This window comes from Martes martes (genome assembly GCF_963455335.1).
Source record: "Martes martes genome assembly, chromosome: 5".
NCBI classification, from domain to species: Eukaryota; Metazoa; Chordata; class Mammalia; order Carnivora; family Mustelidae; genus Martes; species Martes martes.
Window position 1 is genome coordinate 160895164 of NC_137892.1, and position 21975 is coordinate 160917138.

The 21975-nt window shown below is 50.9% G+C and overlaps 2 protein-coding genes across 2 annotated transcripts in view; one reads left to right on the plus strand and one right to left on the minus strand.

Moving 5' to 3' along the window:
• Window positions 1–21541, minus strand: SRD5A1 (steroid 5 alpha-reductase 1). Its single transcript, XM_080803326.1, has 5 exons — window positions 21041–21541; window positions 10025–10191; window positions 8965–9066; window positions 6974–7124; window positions 1–1762 (listed from the first exon to the last, which is right to left on the minus strand). Exons 1-5 carry the CDS (start codon window positions 21319–21321, stop codon window positions 1696–1698), a joined length of 768 nt encoding a protein of 255 aa, XP_080659452.1. The 5' UTR covers window positions 21322–21541; the 3' UTR covers window positions 1–1695.
• The window catches only part of NSUN2 (NOP2/Sun RNA methyltransferase 2), a 26979-nt gene continuing 26450 nt past the window's right edge, over window positions 21447–21975 (plus strand). The window contains exon 1 of the mRNA XM_080803324.1: window positions 21447–21953. Within this exon, the coding sequence (XP_080659450.1) occupies window positions 21852–21953 (102 nt within the window). The 5' untranslated portion in view covers window positions 21447–21851. The remainder of the gene's footprint in view (window positions 21954–21975) is intronic.

Sequence of the window (21975 nt, forward strand, 5' to 3'; positions counted from 1 at the left end):
TCGACTTTATATAATTTTATTAATCTTCTTATTGTAATTAGCACAGCAATTGATGACAGTTTAGTAAGTTACAGTTTTTAGGAAATGGAGGGCAGGGAACCAAGATAGAACAGGGCACCTTCTTATTAATCGCAGACCCAGTGCGGGCTGGCGAAACCGGGAAGGGCGCACCAAATCCTGAGTGAACGCAGAGGTCCAGTGCCCCGGACTGCTCACATGAAGAAGGAACACTAATGGAAGCTTCCCAGCTCTCAGACCAGCATCTCGCTCCCGCCCCGGGCACCTTCCGGAACCTGATGTGCTCAGCATTTTGTGTTCCTGAGGAGATCCAGAATACTTATTGCTTCATGTTTTCAAGTAATTGGAAAATGGTCAGAAAAAGGAATGGTGTTCTTTTAATAACAAAAATTCTCTTCAAAAATGTGCTCTTTCCAGTGAAAACGAAGCACAGTGGCATTGGGCATCAGGCAAGTGAATTATGAAGCCACAAGAGACTCTAAAAATCACGAACCCCGAGAACACGGCTTCTACGTAAAACCTCATGAGGACAACGACCCTGGTTGGAAAGACCAGCCAGGAGAGGGTGCAGGGGGCCCAGCCCTCTGGGTGCTCGGGACACCCACTCCCGCAACCAGCGAACAGTGTCAGCGGGCCAGGGGGAACAGCCTGCTCCTTTCCCTGCTCTGCGGAGGTGGCCACCCCGGCACCGCTGTCCCAGGCCTGGAGGACACTACCGTGGGACCATCAGAGCTTCACAGAGTGTCTTCTAGGAGGTTTCTTTCTGGCAATGCGCAGTAAATATTATCACTGCCATTTATCTCCGTGGGCCTTTCAAGTACATCTAGAGTAAGAAATCCTGTTTCAAGGTACCATTTTGTAATATTGAGGGCACTTTAAAAAGAGTGCCTTATAACATCCTCATTCTACCCAGAAGGAAAAAAAATCATCTTAGACCACAGACTACTGATTGCCCCTCAGCATGAGGAGGAACATAATCACTGGGCCTCTAAGAAGTCATCTGAGTGGAGGACAGAGCGGCCTACCCCTTACGAGCACATCTGGCACTGTGCCCTGCAGTGCAGTCAGCTGGGGTGCCAGGCTGTAGAAAGTGCCAGATGCCTTTTGTTCAGGCATCAGCCATGTCTCCTGTGTCTCTTTCTCTGCCCCAAGTTCCCTGCCCAACAGCACGCACAGTGAGGGCCCAGGCATTTCCCTGGGTCTGTGACCCACCATGGGTGCCCCAGCCTCTCTGACCCAGCAGGATGAGAGGAACCAGAGAGGCAGTCCTGCCTCTATCAGGGGAGGGAGCAACGTCGCCTTTGGCCTTGAACTGATGGCTCGAATGGGTTGTATGAGGGGCAGTGATGGGTTTCAGCCCACAGAGGCCACCAGATATGGCTTGTCATTCTGGTCTTGTGCACACTGAGCTGTACGTAGTCAACAGGAGGCTCCGAAAGCAGATAAACGGTCCGCTGGGATGACCCGGAGTTCCGGATTCTCCACCTAGTAGGCAGCTCAGTCTGCTAACCTGCGTTTCAGTCCGATTAGTCTGTTATTAGGTAGCTTATAGACTCATAGGGAAAAATTCCTACAGCAAATCTTGAAAAAGATCCAGTAGAAGGAAAACGAGAGACATAATTCATTTATATAATCATGAAATGCTTCAAGTCAAAGATCATTCCACGGACAATGGACTTAAAACAAAAATGGGATTATAATTTTTCTGAACTTTGGATAATCTTCGAATTTCTCAAGATACCACCTAAAATAAGACAGAAAAGGAACAGTAAGAAAAAGAAATAATTTTGCTGCTTAAACATTTAATGGATGCTGACAAAACGGACAACACTTCATTATGCAAGAATACGGAGATTTTCGGGAGTAATACTAAAAACTGTGGCATTTCAGATATGTAGTTTGATTTTGTCTCTATGATGAATAACTAAATATATTTTATTCTAAAGCATGATTCATAGGAAGTAACCCATTTAATTCACTCAGGAGGAGTGTCTCGAAGGTCTTCTTCTCGACGTTTTCTGGTTTTCTGTAGTCCCCAGGAGAGCTATGGCTGCAGCCCCCGCTCTGTGGAACAGTCACCTAGTTGCGTGCCAGGGCGCTTCAGACAAATCTGGGAAGATGCGGCAGGGCCCGGCATTCAGAACAAACACACAGTTTCCACTTTGGTATAAATGACAAGTCCCCTCCATTCGTTTTGGGGTAGAGGCTAGCTGGGGAGGGAGGCAGCTACGTGGATGGAGTGAACACTTACATGACCTGACTAGATGGAGAAATAGCCAGAAACAAGGAGTTTCCGTCAGCACAGAAGATAAACAGACGAAACATCATGATGGGAAGCAACTACGAGCTCATATGGCAGAAACGCATCATGAAGGCAACCTGACAGGGAATTGACAAGATTTGTTGGTTTCCGCCGTGTTTCACCCTGCAGCTGGCAGACCCGACGGGGAACTGCAGCCCCTCAGATGGCCGCCGGTGCCTCCACGCACTGCCCTGTCCTGAGCCTCCAGAGAACCCACGCGCTGTCCTGCGCCCCCGGGGGGGCCACGCGCTCTGAAGCTGGGCTGCGGGCGTCCGGAGCAAGCGTCACTTCCGACGCGAGGCTGTTCTCTTCCAGACTGTGAGGAGCCCGGACACCGGAGCGCCCCCCTCGAGGTGGCTGCTGCACCAGCAGCGCGGAGCAGACTGGCAAGTGCCATACTCAGCTCCTCTCTGCTCACAGAAAGTTCTCGAAGGCCGGCCCTAGTGTTCCCCCTGCGTAACCGCCCCAGATTCCTAGGCTAAGAACTTGATGCCTGAGGCGGCGGCGCTAGGAGGCGAAGCTGCTGGGAGGGGACTGGGTCACGGAGCGAAGCCTTCGGGATGGCATCTGTGTCCCGATCCCCCAGAGCTCCACGGACCTTCATCGCTGAGGGCAGTGCGGGAGGGGACCGGACTGTACAGCCAGCAGGGGCTGTCACTGGAGCTCCACCACACTGGCCCCTGACCTCAGACCTCTGCCCGCCGCCCCCCATCTACAGTGTTTCTGTTACAGCCACCAGAAGGCACTCAGCCTGCTGGCACCGAGGACCTGGACGGCAAGCAGGTTTCTTGGAGGCCGGGCACCGGCCCGGAAGCCAGTGACACCTTCAGACCAGAAAGACCAGGCTGGTGATGCCCACACATGCCTCTGGGATGGTCAGAAGCAGCACGGGGCAGCACGGCTGGCCCCTCATGATGTCAGAGCGAGCCTGTATCAGATTGAAATGTTCTCACCCGATACAGAGATTTAACAAATACATTCGATTCATTTCACAGACACCATTCTATAGGAATAAAACTTACTTTGCTAAAATGATTAAACTACTTTTCTCATTCATGTACATCATGACGTTTGTGGATCCAGCTCAAGAAATCATATCTCAAAGTTTATAAATATGTGTGTGTATATTATACACACACACACACACACACATATTTTTAATAGGCAGGCAGCATATTTTTCTCACGTGTTGTTCTATCCCTAGAATCAAAGCTGTCACTTATGTGACACTGACCAGAGCTGGATACGGATTTTTTTTGTCTTGATTTTATCACTGTGGACCCCGAACTGAGGTCGAAACTAAGGAAACCTGTCACTGAAGGCTGCCCATGTCATTACACGCAGTTTAGGCTGAATCGGACAGAGTTCTTCGAATTCTTCTTCAAAGCACCAGTGGTCTTTCCGGCCCACGAGCAGGTTCAGTGCCCCGTGCTCCTCTCCTGCGAGTCTCGTTCCTTCCAAGCGCTCGCAGACCCTGCGCTCTGCTGTGAGAACAAGGACGTCCTTCACGGGCTCATTCTGGTGGGTCTTTATCTGTTTAGGTCACGACGCCATCTGTCATTGTGTCCTGAAGACACACGGACCTCAGTTTTCTAAGTGATATTACACACAATTTTTTATTTCAACAGAGCCCCTCCTCCAAGGCTGTCCCCGAAGGCTGGCCTCACCTGCGGGATCCTGGTGTGGACAAGCACGCACCTGGGCTCAGACAACCCCTCGGCCAGGTGCCGCAGGAGCACGTCCAAGCCAGGACAGGTCCCTTACGTGAGCACGCGACTCGGGGCTGGCAGGGGAGAGAACAGTCCAAAAACATTCCTCTTTCCCATTCCTTGACATTTTGCCCTCAAACCACTATATCTGTTAGCAACTTGGCACAGCTGACCTCATGTTTCTGACCTAGAGCTTCATTGTCAGTATAATTCTATACGAATTTAAACATTTCACATCCGATTATAGAAATAAACTCAGTATAATAAAACACTGGTTTGAGAACATCATAATACACCAAACAGAGGGCTAGGAATAGCCCCATGGATTGTTTTCTGTAATTGGCTGGGTTTGCGGGATTAGTTAAAAAAAAAAAAAAAGATAGCTTTTCCTTTGTCCTTAGCTGATAAATCAACATTTCCGAACATACTTCCACGAAGCTGCATTCATTAAATTTCCGGCAATTAAAATTGGTTTTGCAGTGACATCAGTATAAATAGCAAATGAATGAAAAAGAATCTTTTCAACTTGTGAAGCTTTCTGCAAAGAATACCTCTGGGTTTTCATTAACAGAGATGTTCATTCGGAAAATGAAATTATTTATTTCTATTTCCTGTTCAAATGATAGAATTTGAATATTTCCCATTAGAAATCTGAATATCTCCTATTCAAATGTTGAGAGAAATTTTCCATGCTCATTTGAGGAAGCGTCTTTACCACCGACTCGGCTCTTGTTCATCTTCCTGTGATCCAACTTCTTAGCTACCAGTACCGTCTCATTTCTCCATTATTAGAAACCAGCCAACATCCGCTTCCGACTCTCTCATGGAACTAACGCACAAGAGTAGCTTGTTCCTCAGAGGCGATGTGAGCGATGGGAAGGTGGTCTTGGTGGGGGGCCCTGCCTGGGGAGGAGGAGGGAAGGGAGGAGGGAAGGGAGAAATGGGGGCAGGAGGGGTCCCCAGGAACACAGGACTGCTGGGCTGGACCAACACTGGTATTGCTGTCACTGTTATTTTTCTCCAAAAGGCTTGGTTCCCACCTGGGCAGACGCATCCTGCAGCAGCACGAGCTCTGGGGACAGGCTGGCGTGGCGTCATCTGGCAGGAGGAAACGCAGGGCTCCAGAACTCACACACGTTGCCTCTGTCTTTCCTTACAGCCCAGTGGATTCTGGGTGGCTCAAAGGCTGGTGTCTTGGCTTCCTGGGGCTTCTGCAACAAAGGCCCACACACTAGGGGGCTTCCAAAGAGGCAGGAATTTATTCTCTCCCAGTTCCGGAGGTCAGAGGCCTGACCGCCTGACCGTGCCGCTTCCGAAGCTCTCAGCGAGGCTCCTTCTCTGCCTCTCTCAGCTGCTGGCAGCCTCGGGGGCGTGTGGCAGCATCTCCACGCGGTCTGCCTCCACACTTAACACGGCTGTCTTTGTGTGTGTGTCTGCACGTGGTCTTCTCGTCCTGGTGTGCACGTGTGCAATTTCCCTCCTGAGAAAGTCACCAGTCCTGCTGGGTCAGAGGCTTGCTTACTCTAGTGTGACCTCCCTAACTAATTACATCTGTGATGACCCTTATTGCCAAATAAGGTCACATTCCCAGGGTCAAGACTGCAACATCTTTTTTGGGGGGTGGGGGGAGAATGCAAGTCAACCCATCATAGGAAATTATTCCGTTTCCTGTCACCTTTGACGCTGTAACCTGTTTCCTGAGCCTTTCTTGGTGTGAGCTTTCCTTACCTCTGTACCCCTCCGCAGCTCTGGCATAGGGACAGGTCCCAGCTCTCAGATCCCCCACTGTCTGGAGCACAGTTGGGCACCTCAAAGCACAGAGCGCTGGAGGGTTCCTCTCCTGTGATCTCAATAATCTCGGGTTTTCGGCATATAGTCCACAAAACCTAGCTAAGGAGGCCTTCAGCTCTGCCCGTTCTCCGCAGCGTCTCTGTTAATAATCTTCTGCATCTTTAAAAACATGGTGAGCCCAGAAAGAAACCTAGGAATTCTGACTCTGAAAAGTCTGCGTGCGTCCCACGACGCCATGACATCAGTCTGTCCTTCTGGGGGCTTCTCTCTGCCCCATTTCAAGAGATGGCAGGCGCCATGGAGTCAGACGATGCTCTGTGTCTATGTATGCCTCCGAGAGTATGGGCGGCATCGGAGAGCTTCACGAAATGTGTTTGGGGCAATGAAGCCAGGGAAGGGGGGCAGCGCCCTTTCCAGCTCAGGGGACACAAACGATCCCCATGGGCACTGGCGTGAGCCGCCTACCCAGTTTCCATCATAGCTGTGGCCTCGGGGGACAGCCCGAGACCTCTCCCGTCTGAGCCTCAGTCCCTTCATGCGTCGGACTGGGAGGGCGCTATCCTAGGTTCGCTTCAGCTTTGACAGCCTTGGATTGGTTTTTATGAGTTTGTACTGGTCCCCGAGATCACAGGCTGTTTGGAGGATCTGACACAGGCTGGGGCCCCTCGCCTTGGGAAACAATGTGATTTCGACGGTGCGCACAGCCTCGGAGTCCAGACAGTGACCGCAGGTCTGCAGGGGTGCGGGGTGCTCACGTGCAGGGGCTGCGTGAGGGTCCAGCCGGGCTTCTTCCGCACATGGCGTGCGCCTCTGGGCCCAGCTGTGGGCACTCGGCATCCTGCAGATGGAGTGCTCCTGGCCAGACCGTGAGTCCCCGCCCGAAGCTTCGCTGGACCATGGGCTCCAGCCGCGAACGTCCGGAGGGGCTCGGACTCGGGCGCAGCCAATGACAACGCTGACGTGCCCCCGGCGATTCTCAGAGCGGGTTCTTCTCTGGAAGTCTGCGTGGTTGTGGACTCGGTTAGCTAACGCCCGGTGTACCCTGAGATCTGGCAGCTCCAACAAATGTGAACATGTCGAGAACGGAGCCTGAGAATGGTTATAATAAGGCCAGAGCACAGAGCCAACACGCGGAGAGTGTTTGCGAACTTACTGGTGATGCTGCTGGGCCCGAGTGAAGAGAATGCAGGCGGTGAAGATGGCGAAGGCCCCGCCCTGGACGGACCAGCTGGCCAGGCCGTAGCCGCACCACTCCACCACCTCCCCGAAGTAGTTGGCTGCCGTCACGTACTCAAACAAGCCTCCTGCAAGGAAACACAGGCAAGGGGTGCATTTCCTGCAGACGAAGCCCGGGAAAGCACTGACCGACGAGATAGCCGTGGGCGCTTACTTGGAGAGCACCAGCTCAACCCTGGGAAACACGACTGGTCCGGAATTGTAATCAATGAAACACACCCAACGGTACTAGTTCTACCATTTCATCTTATGATTTCTGGGAGCAACTACGTACTGTTCATCTGAATATAAAATGCTACAATTTTTGTGTACTTTGCTATGTCACTTGACTAATCAGTGAATCCCACAGATGGAACCCAAGTAGGGACAGAGACCACAGAGTAACAATGAAGGAACTAGCTGAATCAGACAGACCTGCACAGAGGCCTGGACCCAGATTGGAAGAAAGTAGTAATTTTCAAGGGCAGATTCATTCATTCAGTCATCCATTTTCACAGATCCTTCAAGTCCACATGACAGGTGAGGCCCAGCTCTAGGCACTGGGAGTGCACCGTGGACAACACCATGTCCCCTTCTGGAACACTAAACCCCGATGTAGCCTGTGAGGAAAGCACAGAGCCCAGCACGTGCTGGGGAGTGCTGTGGAGCACAGCATGTGAGAGGGGCGCAGAAGTAGGGCTGTGGGCGGAGGGAGGGCTGGTCATGGCCTGTGGCTGGAAGGGGCCTCGCTGGCAGGTGAGGTTTGGGGTTGGTGGTTGGGACCGGGGGTCTCCAAGCAGCAAAGGCTCTGAGGCTAGAAAGCAGAGGGGCACGCTCCAAGGACCACCTTAGAGCCACAGTTTAAACAACCTGAGATTTGTAGGCTTTTTCCCGTCCTTTGCTTGTCATGTTGTGTTTTCCCCTTGTAGGGTTCCCAGGAAGATAAGGATTCCACTCTAAGCCCAGCCATGTGATTTCCCGTTCCACTGATGTTTTAGCTCTACCCACTGGGTCTTAAATTTTTTTTTTGTTTGTTTTCTATCTTGCTTTCTATCTTACATCTATTTAGTTCTTTCTATAGTATGTTATTCTTCTTTTCATAATTTCATCCCTTTTAATTATTTAAACAATTAGATATTCACTTCATGATCTGTTTCTATTAACTCTAACATCTAAAATTTCCCAAGTTTAATTAGCTCTCACTCAAGGCACCATATGTCCTCGTGGGTTTTGTGGCTCTTATTTTGTGATGTGTGGCCCGCCAGGCTCTCAGAGGCCAGAGTTGAAGACAGGTCTCTTTGGGGATCTGGGTTTGTGCGGGCTGGATGCAGGAGGGCACCCCCTCCCTAGGACCACCCGGATCCTACCTCGTGACTTGAGGTTTCTGGACTGTCCACAGTGGGCAAACATTTGGGCTACAAAGCTGAGGGCATGAGGGCAGCTAGCGGTTACGGACTCTTACGAGTTGGGTCCTGGACTCAGGCATTCACCCAGCCTTTGCTCTCTGATGACTGACTTCATTTCTGGACATCACACAGATGCATTTTAAAAGATAAAACAACAACAACACGTACCCAACATTTTTAACTGTTTTCGACAGAGGACCAGTCGTCTATCGCTGCTATGGCCAGAAATGAGGTATCGGGCACCCCCGGTCCCGAGGAACAAGCCGGTACGAGTTGTTCCTCGTATTCTCTTTCCGAACAGATACAACTAGTTTCCTTTTTGCTTAATAGCCACTCGGTTAGCCAGAATCGGCTCTTCTGTCATTCTAAGAAAATAATAACCACAGTGATTGCTATCCTAATTGTGACTCACATCGAAAATTTGTGGCTGTGACTAGATAGTAGTTACTGGATCGGGTAAAATGGAAAGAGCAAGGCGTCCTGCAGAGAGGCCGGGATCAAGTCTCCCGTTTTCAGCACATACCCCTCGGTATCTTATAGCCAGTCTCCCCTGGTCTCCGGAGATTCCTCAGGATGTGGTCCGAATGGATGTTTACCAGCATGCCTATTAACCACAGGCAGAACCCTACAGAAAAGGCGATACAGAGCAGCATTAAGTCCATAAACCAGGAAACCCCCACGCCCAAGCCGGAAGGAGCGGGATGACCCTAATCCGCCCTATTATCATTACTAACGAGCCAGGTAGCCATGACTGATAGTGAAGATCATTGCAATAAATATAATGCTTCCCTCAGAAACGGCGGTGCTGCACTCAGGTCTGTGAAAGAGGGCTTTGTTTTTCTAATAATACCAGTAAATCAACTAGTCTGCTCCGAATGTTCTGACGGGATGACGGGTGTGCTCGGAAGTAGGACTTAAGGCTCGGCCCAGGCTCCTTTCCAGGAAGTGCTAAACCAAGAGCCAAAGAGCCACAGGACTCTCTGAAGCTCAGAAGAAACTTCCTCATCACCAGGAGCCTCGAGGGGGTGGTTTTTTTTTTTTTTTTATACTCTTGCATATATTTTTGACTACTGATGTTTTATTTTCATTTTTCCTCAGAACTTATAAGGCTTTAGTTAGAACTCAAAAATAATAAAGATTTTAAAAAATCAAAAACTTCACAAGACCTAATAGCTTCTGCAGGTTAGCATAATCAGGAAACTCTAATGGCCTTGTTGGAAGGTGACCCAGTCAGACTTTTTCTCATTTTCCATTAGGAACGGTGGGAGGTCTTAGATTACACGGTTAGTGGCAGAGCTCCTCAGTCTCCCTTTGTCGTCTGCTCTGCCTAAACCTGTTGCTACTCTGAGGTCTGCTTTAGGAACAGGTATTCACGCTTTCTGGGCCAAGTCGGGGGTGATGGCAGGCATGTGCGTCATCTGCTGCTGCTGGGGCCACATGCCTCTCCCTCCGGCGCTCGGCCTCCTGCCACGAGGCCTCCTCTCTCTCTCAAGGAGCGTGGGCTTTCTAACCAGGAACTGTGGGGACATGAAAACCCAGGTTCTGATGAGAACAACGGAGTGCATCCTCAGGGGGACACTCACCTACTAGAAATCGGGGATCTGTGACCCAGTCGTCAGCATACACGGCATACTGGCTCAGGTATCTGCTTTGCAAGTAGCCATTGTAGCCACAGAACATGAAGGCCAGTGCAAACGTGTACAAGGGCATGGGCTTTCCGCCTCGGATCAGGAATGGGAAAATCAAGGACCTGAGGAAACATGAAACGGAAACGCGTTTAAATAAGACACAGATCAATGATAAGGAATCTCATTTCTGCCATTCTATTTCAAGTCTTGGGGTTTTAATCTTGTTTCCTTGTCCAGAAATCATTCTCAGTAATGCTCGTACTGATAGACTCTGTTCAAAGCAGAATTTCTAGATAAAGAGTTAACCATGTTTCAGTAATGTTCACCACAGTGCATAAACTCAGGATTCTAATTGTATCGAACGTGAGACACCCATGGAGAGAAAACTAAAGGCTTCAAGAGGCTCTCAATATTATCCTCCCTCGCTCTCGTCTGAGCAACATGACGTGGGGGACACCGCATGCCATCCATCAGCATGGCAGCTGTGCTGGCTGAGCACTCCACACCCCACTTGGGGTACTTGGAGACACCCGCACAGGAAACCCCACGACACATGCGGGACAGAGCACGAGATGGACTCTATGTGGGTAAGCCATCTGCTCGCGGTCACAGAGCTAGTGCGTGGCTGAGCTTTGGTGTAAAACCCGGGTATCTCAAGGCTCACATTCTTCTGTTCCACCACACAAGTGAAAGTTTAGGGGGAGAAAACAGAAGGACAAGAAAGTGGATCTTATGAAGAAAAGAGGACGCGACCCTAAATTTCCTCTGTAAAATCAGTACATAATACGCTGAGAGAGGGCTATCGCTACGTAGCCTATGGGCTTTAAGGGGCTAGTAAGGAATCACCATCTACAACTTCATGCCAATAAATGTGACCCTCTGGAAAACATGAACAAAAGCCTTAAGACACAGGTGACCAAAACTGATCCACAAGGAAATCGACAACTCAAACAGCCCTCTATGAATAAAAGCTACTGAAGCGACTTTTAACGTTCTCGAGAAGCTGCGACTGGAGTTGGGGGAGGGAACTGGCTGCACAGAGGCACAGGGACATTTTAGGGGACGCAACCGTTCTGTATCTTGATTGTGGGGACGATTATATGCTGTAGGCAATCATCAACACTGACCAAACCACATTCTTAACAATGAGCATTTCATCCTCCGTAAGTTATATCCTAAAACAGGGAAAATATAAAAGCTTGTTGTTTGTTTCCATTCTGGCCATCTACTCAAGGGCAAAAACAGAACTGATCTTAGCAGCAGTAGTGAGAGCCTAACGCTGGCTACGTGTCCTCAAGGCATTCTCTTGTGACAGGCTCACTCAGGTCGTGGGAAGAATATTCTTGCAATCAAAGGCAGTCTTCAAGGTTCTCTCTTATCCAGGCCAGCTCCCCCGAAGTAGACTTCATGTGGGTTTAGGGCCAAGCACCAGCTGGATGTAAGCATGCGTCCAGCCCCGATGTGTGTCATCAGCGAGGTGAGTTGCTTGCCTGGAAACCAGTGTCGAGAAGCACTTCAAAGAGAACAGGGAATCGCAGCCATTTCCATTTCCATTTCCATTTCCATTTCACGGAAGCACGGCTCATGCCTGAGCAGAGCTGGGACAGTGAGCGGGCACCTGGGATACAGGCCCACTGTGCACGTCCGTACCACAAGAGGCGGATCTGGGTCTGACTGGGTAACTGTGTCTTGGACCAGTGGGGGTGCCTTTAGAAACAAGCAGAAATTTTGACTCACTGCCATCCAGCAGCGTGGTGATGGTGTTCGTTCCCCACCCCTACCCTGCTCCTTGGCAGGAGAGCCAGAAGCAAACAGTCAGTGCAGAAGACAACAGTCCTCACTCTTCCCGAGGGTCAAGGAAGCTGCCCCTTGTCCGTCGTCGGCTCAAGGGATGATTCTTTAGCCAGGGGAAAGCAAAAGGGCTAGAGGATGAAGAATTGAGAGAAAACCTCCTGGGAGTTACAGTCTCAGGGAATATTCCAGGGGGCAAACCATAGGACAAAGCTGACAAAGTGTCAGCTTCTAAGTTTGAAGAACTAGGGAAAAAAGAGCAGAAAGAACATGGGAGGCGCCAAGGCTGGACTCGGTTAGAAAGAAGCCTGTGAGAGCGTGGAGTGCTCAGCTCCCCAGAGCCCGAAACTGGGGACCCGAACAAATCCACATAAATTCAACGCAGGGTAATAGGGATCCAGGGTCAGGAAGGGGAAAGGACGAAGTGTGGAAGCTTGAAACACACAGAATCGTTACTGAAGGACAGTGGTGTGGGAAAATGTCTGGGCGAGATGTCACAAATGTCTACATCATAGATGGAAGAAACCTTCTAGAAGCAACACTGAGCAAACCAGTCTGCAAACGTGGTAGACGTTTCCCTCCAGAATGTACAAAAAAAAAAAGTTGTAGACTTTCCACATGAGAATCATGCCCAGCAAACTTTTGATTCGTTTCTTCCAATTCAGTTTCAAGTTCAGGGCTGAATTGTGAACGACCGGCAAACAGGGGCTGCCACCTTCTCGAGGTAAAACCCAAACCTGTCCCATGTGGTGTTCACGCCCCCCTCCTCACCTGTCACCAATGTTCCTTCCATGCCTGTGATGGCAAAGGCATCTGGATCGGGTGTCAGCAAACATGGCCCCTGGCCCAGTTCCAGTTCACCACTGGAATTGTACTTTGTACCACATCATACAGCCTGAGAATAAGAACAGTTTTTACCTTTTCAAACAGTAGGGGACACGATCAAAAGGATATTGCAGGACGCATGGGAATCGCATGAAGTGCGAATGTCCGCGTCCACAAATAGAGCAGCGCTGTGACATGGCCCCGGTCACTCGTTTGGTCTGTTCTGTGGCTGCTCGGGAGCTGGGGCTGAGCCGCGCAGGAGTGACACGGCACGTGGTGTGGCAGTCTCATGAGTCCACGTCCCTGCCCGGTGTGCACACATCCGCGGCAAGCAGCATTCTGAGCGCACGTCACTTTGTTCTCTCATCAGCGCACACCTGTCCCGTGAAGACGGGGAAAGTGGGCTCCGTGTGCTCCGCAGACCCAGTGGGGTGTGGCTCACTGTGCTACCACGGCAGGTGGCTCAGCACTCTGGGACGCAAGGTCACCGTGGCTATGTCGCAAGACGAGGCTAGAGGTCGGCGTTACCAGACGAGCCGTTCTTGCGAGGTCGTCCCCCACTTGCAGGTCAGGGCAAAGCAAGAATTTAAACAGAATCCAGTTCTAGAATTTTACAAAAGGAAGGAAAAGAAGGCTACGACCACCGGAAGTTCCTGGGGGCCGCCTCCCGTTACACCCGGCAAGGAGGGCCACCTGCCCACGGCGAGCTCACTCCCTGCAGCAAAGACACACGTCCAGAGGACAGAAGCTCGTGGAACACGATGAGCCCCTGGGGGAGGACGGCCGCTTGTGGAGTCAGGATGCCGAAAGCGAGGCCCGCGGACAGGTGAAAACTGGGGCCAGCGTCTGGGTGAGCAGCCTTCTGGGCTCCTGGGGCGCCCCCGACGTCGCTGACATGGAACTGAGCTGGGACCGAGTTTCAAGTGGCAGAGAAATCAGGCTCCAACGGGTCCTCCCACAACAACCAGCGGTGACAGCGTGTGCACAGAAGCTGAGGAAACACTAATGCAGTACAACCCGAGGAGAGACCCGCTAAGATGGTGTAAATGCTGGTGGTAAACACACACACATGACAGATTTACAAAGCCTGTGAAAACAGAAGGTGTTTAAAGCTATTCTCCATACGGCAGGTACTTTGCCAAAAAACAAAACAAAACAAAACAAAACAAACAAAACCACACCACCAAATTGATTATTGCCTGTGACTGAACCGTGTCAACAGTGAACTTGACCTTCAGTCCATGGACTTAACCACTGTTCTGAGTTCAAAGCCAAGACTGAAATTTTTCTTTATAAGAAAAAGTGCCTCAACCACTATTACTGAGGTTTAAAGGCTCTGGAAGTTAGCTTTTGCTGCAGACTTGATAATGTTTCTCAGTGAATTCAACCTAAAATTATAAGGCAAAAATATCTCCTATGTGCAAAACATACCCGGCGTTAGCCCCCTCAGCAACAAGTGACATTGTCAGAACCACAAGTCACATCAAACTCCTTCCCTGGCTTTCCGTGCCCTTACAATCAAGAGCAGCAGTGAGATCTGCCTTTTCACTGGTACGATTTCTAAGCTCCAGATGGAGTTCCTCCAGTGGTGTTTGAACTGTTCAAGACCTATTTAACTGTAACTGAGGAGCCGCCACCTGTCAACCAGGAGACACTCATCTACACTGCGGGAACATACTAAAGGACAAATACCAACAGGAGAATCCAACAGAATTCCATAAATGTCTTCCAAGCAATGAACATGTTAAACTACAATCAGAAACTTGTGGACTGAAACCAAAATCTGGCAGTACCAATGCATATGAAAAGACACTTTCAAAGAGAAAATCTTGATGTGCCTGGGGGCTCAGTCGGTGAATATCTGCCTTCCGCTGAGGTCATGATCCAAGAGTGCTGGGTTTGAGTCCCACCTCCGGCCCCCGGCTCAGCGGGGAGTCTGCTTCTTTTCCCCCACTCTGCCCCCCACCCCCTTGCTTATGCCCCCCCCATATAAATAAAATCTTTAAAATTAAAAAAAAAAAGAGAGAGAGAAAATCTCATTGACCATCAATCAGCATCAAGGGGTGAACACTTGCCATGGATATTGGTCATGGGGAATACTGACTCTAAAGCCCCATTAAGTGAATGCTATCCCCACCAAATAAAGAATTCCACTCTTCTTGTTACACCTGTTACAGAAATTAAGTTATTATAATTAGAATTTTCTCAATAGAAATCTTTGTGAAATATCTCTTTCACTACATCGCTAATTTCATCCCTTGGACCACAAAGCTTAAAAGAAGCACTATATGGCCCTTTCCAAAACGTTTTGACCCTTGACCTAGGTTAAAATAGGAGTTACAATCTGGAAACCTCATTGTGACTTTCTTAGCAAATGCCCTTGCTCAAGGCCCCAGTACTTAGGTTGCAGGCAGCCTCTTTGGACAGGGGTGCACCTGGTTTGCCGGATGGGGTCTGTGCATCTGGGTCCTCAGCTACGCAACGGAACAGAGAGTCACACTGATCTGCTCCAGGGTATGCCGTACGAGAGCCTGGAAAAGACATGCCTAGAGGAGCCGTGAAAAGATTCACTTCTGGCTGGCCTCACATGAATGTCAAGTGAGGCAAGGACTGGAAACAGGGCTTTAGAAAGGTTGATGCAGATCTCTTTTGTTCCTTTCTTATCTCTACCCCTGAAAGGACAGCAATGCCCCCGATGTCCACAGGCCGAGCCATGAAGTCACCGAGGGCAGGAGGGGAACAAGCTGGCTCAGGCAAAGTCACTTACGACTTTAGACCCTGACGAGGGCTCCTGGGGGAGTCCTTATTCCCCAGCGTCTCCTTCCCCACAGGCTGAGGGCACCGATATGAACCAAGCCCTCCTGGCTCTGGGGTCTTCAGCAAGCCAGATGGCCGGATGCAATGCACCTCTTCCAGAGGGGAGCACTCTGCTCCCTTTTCGCTATTTTGGGGATCGCCTTTCTTCTTTTAAGTTATTCCCTTCAGCTGTACTTCTTTTCCTTGGAAGTCCATGCAACAGTTGCTGGAAAGGGTTTCCTTTGAATCGGGCCAATTAGGAACCAAAATGGGGCAGATGGGGCTTCTGGGCATGACTTTCATCTGAGCCTTCGTCTAGACCCTAGAGGGACAAGGGACACCAAGGGTTACAGTGGACCCCAGGCTGCTTATGGTGAAAGATCTACTTCAAGACATGAGGCCAGGCTCTGTGAGGAAGGTAGACTCGGCTGCTGGACCCACACAGCGCTAGTCCCGACCTGGGGGACCCAGGCCATCTCAGTTCAAAAGCCTTTCTCACGTGGTGTCTCATCTGCACTGACGAACACCCTTCCACATGGGAACTGTGGGAAATGGGCATTATCCCTCTTTGAGAAAACGTATGAAGCTGGAAGTTGAATATCCCTTAACGTGGAAATCATCTATAAGGTAAATCGTGACGAGCTTGCATTTAAAAATACCTTATTTAGGTCATGTGTTATATAAATCTATGCTCGGTTCTGATAATGAGCTAGAGGACATTGAACTGTCACGTCCCAGGCAACTACAAAGGGATTCTGTTTTCTACCTCCTCAGATGGAGTGTGGGACTGAATTTGACACTTTGTTTCCTACCATGTTACAATATGCCATTTTCCCCTCTTCGCTTCCACTTAAAGAAACAGAACTTACTTTTCACCAAGTTGTTACTACCGGTGGAAACTTGCCAATCTCTGTGGCTGTGAGGCACCCAGGACTGTGGGACACACTGATGAGGGGCTGAACTGAGAGCTTTCAGAACCTGAATCTCTGGGACTTTCCATGGCCGGGTAGCCTGCTGTCTGCCTCCTGCATGCATCAGTGTACAACCCTGGGGACGGTGTGAGTGTTTCTTACAGTTCCTGATGTAATGTGTCCAGTAATTCCTAATCCGATATAACATGTCTTTTTTTTTTTTTCTTTTTTTTAACATTTCACAACTGTTACTATTAACCTATGTAACAATGGGGACCGGAGGCTCAGAGGAGCCTGGTGATAGAGGCTCAGAAGTGGCAGCTTCAGGGCCATGTCCTCATCCCACAGGTTCTCCCAACAAACTGGAACAACATCCAGTTATTTTGCAATGAGAAACTGCATATTCATTCAACAAATGATTTGGCAGTCAAAATAAAACCAATTGGACATTGAGTCCCAGGTACAATGAAACATCCAATTTGGTGATTTGGCAGCAAATCTAACAGTAGAGTTAATCATTTTTAAATGTTTAAAACTGAAAGTGGCTGTTATAATTTTAATAACTATATTACTTTTTCTCAACAATTTGACATCTTTGGAATCTATAGCACTTCCAAGATGTTGATCAGTTCCTGTTACTTTTTTTCCCTTCTGAAATGCTCTTTTGCCACAAAAGGCACAGATTATTATAAAGCCACACACTTACATAAGCTCTGTGTGTTTTTGAGGCAAGGTTACCAATGCAATGAATATTTCACTACCTGTCATTCTATACTTTTGAATGAAAGGTTTTTTTTTCCCCCCAAATTATTTGAGTCCACAAGGGTTTAGTGTGGCCTTCACCTTCTCCAGTTCCCTGATGTGTTTTAATATTACACGTGCCCTATGGCACATTTAAAAGTGGGGCTAGGGCAAGGCTCTCCCCATGGGACCACCACTAGAAGAGAGCAGGAGAAATGATGAATCCGGGCAGGTATGATTCTTTGAGGACCACCATCAGGGGTAACAACAGAACCAAGGTCCTGCGAGCTCAGGGAGCTGGCTGAGCCCTGCCCTTGGGGAGGGTGTTAGGAAGAGGAGGACCTGTGGGCCTGTCAAAGTCTGCATTCAGCACTCTCCCTCTGCCTCACGGTAAAGGTGGTCCCTGGGGCCTCGGTGCTAATTAGGACCATGTGCTTAAGGGGGACTTTGTAACAACTGCTAAATGGACAAGCAAACTGAACAAGCCCAGTGACTCATTCACTAACCTACCAAGTGGCAAGAGAAAATTCATGAGCAAAGGCAGCCTGAGCTCAGTGAATACTGAAAAAAAATTGGTTGGCAGGAGAGAAAGCAGCAGAACAGGAGGTCCGACTAGAGTTTAGGGGCCCATTAGAAGGGTCTCTGACACATGCAGAATGTCTCTGCACCGATGCTGGGGACCACAGGAAACTACCCCCACAGCTAGCGTGCACTTGCCCGAGGGAGGTCAGACGCTGCTCCAGGCACAGCAAAATCGAAGGTGGCAAGACAAAACACCCGAGTCCTCCAGAACTCAGAAGCCCTGTGATCAGCATGAGACACTTCAGTGCAGACAGGATTCGGGCAAACACTGTAACTGTCAAGGGCTGCGGAAGACTGTGTTGTTTGTCGTGGATTACAAACGTTCCTACAAATGTCCTTCACTACCTACGGGGGAGCCACCCGAGTCCCTGGGATGTTCTTTCCCATAGCTATCCCTTCTTCCCTTCCATGACAGCCATCCCTTCTTTATCAGACTCTTCTGCCAGAAAGATCCTGCACGTTTTTTGGTCTTGCACTTCTACACTCCTTAAGGGAGTGCCTTTTTTTGTTTTTTAAAAGATTTTCATTCATTTTACAGAGAGAGAGAGAGAGAGAGAATGCAGCGAGAAGAGCAGAGGGAGAGAGAAACTCAAGTAGACCGTGTAATAAATAAGCTATTTGGGTAGAATGGAAAATGTTTATCTCTTCTATATGGAAAACGTTGAGTCCCAAAACCACATAGGCCATATGTGTGGTCACAAGTACAACCTGAAACAGAATAGCCCAGCAGGTTGAAAAGCTACACCTGACCTGGCAAATCCTCTGGAGTATGTTTCTAAAGCCTCTGCTCTTGGAATCCGGGGTTTAGTCCCAACCACCCCATCGAATAGCCTTGGGTAAAACACCTGAATTCTGTGTCTCAGAGGCCTCCCCGATACGAACAGTCAAATTCTGGCACTCTCCAGGGGACTCTGGCCCAGGGGGTGCTGTATTCACCCAGTCTCCCCCTATGGTGAGTGGAAGAAATGAAACAGAATGTTTTAAGTTAAAAGGCTAAACTCAGGCTTTCTAAGCTCAGCAGATGTTCCCTTTACACATTTCCAATGCCACCAGTAAGAAGTTTCTTACTGGCACTTGAGACTGGCAGCAGTGTGTCAACTGCCTTCGGGGCACATATGTGGCTGTGCCCACCTGCACAGTGACGTGGAATGGTCTTGGTCATCATCTACTGAACATTTGGATTTGCCAGCCCTGTGCAAGCATTTTATGGAGTTATCTCTTTTTTTTTTTTTTTCAAATTTTATTTATTTGTCAGAGAGAGAGAGAGAGAGAGAGAGGCAGGCAGAGCAGGCAGAGGGACAAGCAGACTCTCTGCTGAGCAAGGAGTCTGAGGCGGGACTCGATCCCCTGCGATCATGACCTGAGCCCAATGCTTAACAGACTGAGCCACCCGGGCATCCCTGCAGTTGTCTTTTTTTAAATGCATGCTATCCTGTGGGCTGGCGCCACCACCGTGCCCATCCCACTGCTGTGGAAACATGCTGCAGAGCAGCCTAGTAACTGATCCCATGTCCTTAGTGACGTGGCTGGGATGACACCTAGCAGTCTGACTCCAGAGCTCGCTTTTGGCCATTAGAGAAACAGAGAGACACAGGTTCTAGCATATTTATGAAGAAATGTACACAGACATGAAAATTCTACTGACATTCAAATTACATTAATGCTTGAGCACATTACAAAATATAAAAACAAAAAACCAAAACCAGCAAAACCCTAGCAGCCTGACAACAATTTTGTTCACTGGAATAATCTTGAAGAGTCAGGAATACAGGATCCGGAAAACCTTTGTTGAACATTTGACTGGGCCTGTTTAATGTGCCTGCATACTGCTCCAAATGATTCTGTATTTTCTTTTTTAAGATTTTGTTTATTTTAGAAAGAAAGAGCACAAGAGCAGAGGGGGAAAGAAACTCAAGCAGAGTCTGCACTGAGCAGGGAGCCCTACTCAAGCCTCAGTCTCACAACCCAAGATCATGACCCGAGCCAAAATCAAGAGTCACACTTAACCCAGCCACCCAGGTGCCCCTGATTCTGTGTTCCCAGTGTCCCCTGTGCTCGAGTAGACTCTTGGCCCACATGCTAACCCTTTCACTGCTTGTCCTGGAGGCGTCCTGTGGGTTATTTGCTTCTCAGGGGCCAGTTCAAGTTTCATTCCAGTGAGGGCAGTCCCACATGTCCTGTAAAACACCTGGAATACTCAAACACAAACTATAGAGGCCCCAAGCCCTGGGTTAATTTATAAACTTAAAAAGTCATTAAAGTGAACTGTTACAGTTCCATATTTCAGATGATCAACTCTGAGGCACTGAGAGTTCTCACAACACAAGGGTTCTAAATGATCACTATAAAAAGGTGAATTTAACCAGCACTTTCTGACAACTTTTGAGATTTTGGTTATTCACGTGTATGATACTCTCTTTCCTTTCTGGATGCCCTTCGGTGGTCACAAGCCAAGAACACGTTTTTCATTAATCATGGGTTATAGCTTGGGTTTTCTTTCTACCATCAGTCATTTGGATTTTCAGCGGCCCCATCACAGAGGTACACAGCATACCCATTCTGAGTAGACTGAATGGCCAAATGCTAAAGTCAGTATTCAGCTGAGCTCAAGGGCAGACGTCACCATAGTAAAACACATTTCTGGGTTACAAGAATAAATCCACAATTTTCAGCCCCCCAAAACTGCACAGTGGTTCATCAGACATTTTAGTCAGATTGTCAAAGCTGCACATTCCTATGTAGGGAAGGCACTCAGGTGGTTACTGATCGCACGCCACTGTGCGGAGGTCACTAAGAAAGGAAATGTTTTTCTCGCTGCTGTACCTCTGACATCGCTGAGTGAGCGAGCCTTCGCATCATCAAGCTTCCTCTCCTCTGCAGTTGCCGGGTCATAGCTCAGCTCCTCCATGGCTATCTTTCCAGCCCTCTCTCACCTTCTCCCACCGCGCCCACGCCCCGCCCACTTTCCCAGACTGTGCTAAGCTAAACTCTCCTTCTAGGGGAGAAGGGGCAGGGGCCAGGTACAGAGCGAGAACAGCACGGGCGGAGGGAGCCCGGCGCCGCGAGACGACACCAGGGAAGGGTCAGCAGGGACAGGGCGCGAGGGCGGGTGTGCAGAGCCGGGCGGCTGGGAAGGGCAGCGGGAAAGAGGCTGCCAGGAGTAGGCACGGGAGCGGGGAAGGAGGAAGGCAGGCACGGGGACCGGGGAGGAGGGCGGTGGAGAGGGAGGCAGAGGTGCGGGCGAGGGCGCGGCGGCGGGCGCAGGCGGGGCGCTGGCGGGGGGGGGCAGGGGCGTGCGGGGAGGCGCGAGGCGGCCGGCCGTTACCGTTGCGCGTAGTGGACGAGGAACATGGCCAGGAGGATGCGGTTGGGGGCTCGGCGGAGGCGCTCGGCCGCCGTGACGGTGCACACCCACAGCGGCACGGCGAGCGAGGGCAGCTCCTGCAGCGCCCAGGCGGCCCGCGCCGGCACCCGAAAGGCGGAGCCCAGAGACGCGTAGCGCCCGTAGCACGAGCGCAGCAGCCGGAGCAGCACGGAGCCCATGAGGCCCATGGCGCACTGCAGGTAGGCGAGCGCGTCCAGCAGGAACCTCTCGGCCGGCTCCATGGCGGGAGACTGCAGACGCGCCCCATGGTCTGGCGACCGCGGCGGGCCACTTATAGGGAGGTGGCGGCCCCGGAGTGGGGGCGGGGGGCGCGGCTACCTGAGGCGGACGCCCGCAGCCGACGCCGGGGCCCGAGCCGCACCCCTTCCCTCCTCCCCGGGCGCCCGAGGCGCGAGCGCACGGGCCCAGCAGGTTGGACCGGAGGCGGTCCGGCCCCGCCCCCGAGGCCGGAGCCCCGCCCCCGCCGCTCTGCGCACGCGCGACCGCGGGCTGTCCGCGGAGCTGCCGGAGCCCGCGCGGGCTACCTCGGGGCTGCTGCCCAGGGGCCCCTCCCCGCCAGGGCTGCCGGCGCAGCCCCTCGCTCGCTGCTCTGCGGGAGCACGGGTCGCGGCGCTCTGGGCGGCTTCCACGCAGCGCGCCCGGGAGCGGCGCAGGCGCGGAGCCCGCGGGGCCTCGCGCGCCAGCCCGGAAGTCCGCGCGGCCGGCGGTGGCGGGGCGCGGTGTGCGGGCGGCGTGCGCGGCCGCGTGGGCCATGGGGCGGCGGGCGCGGGGCCGGCGGCTCCAGCAGCAGCAGCAGCAGCGGCCGCCGCGCGCGGAGGACGGCGCCGAGGGTGTTGGCAAGCGTCAGGAGGCGGTAGGATCCGGGGCGCGGGCGG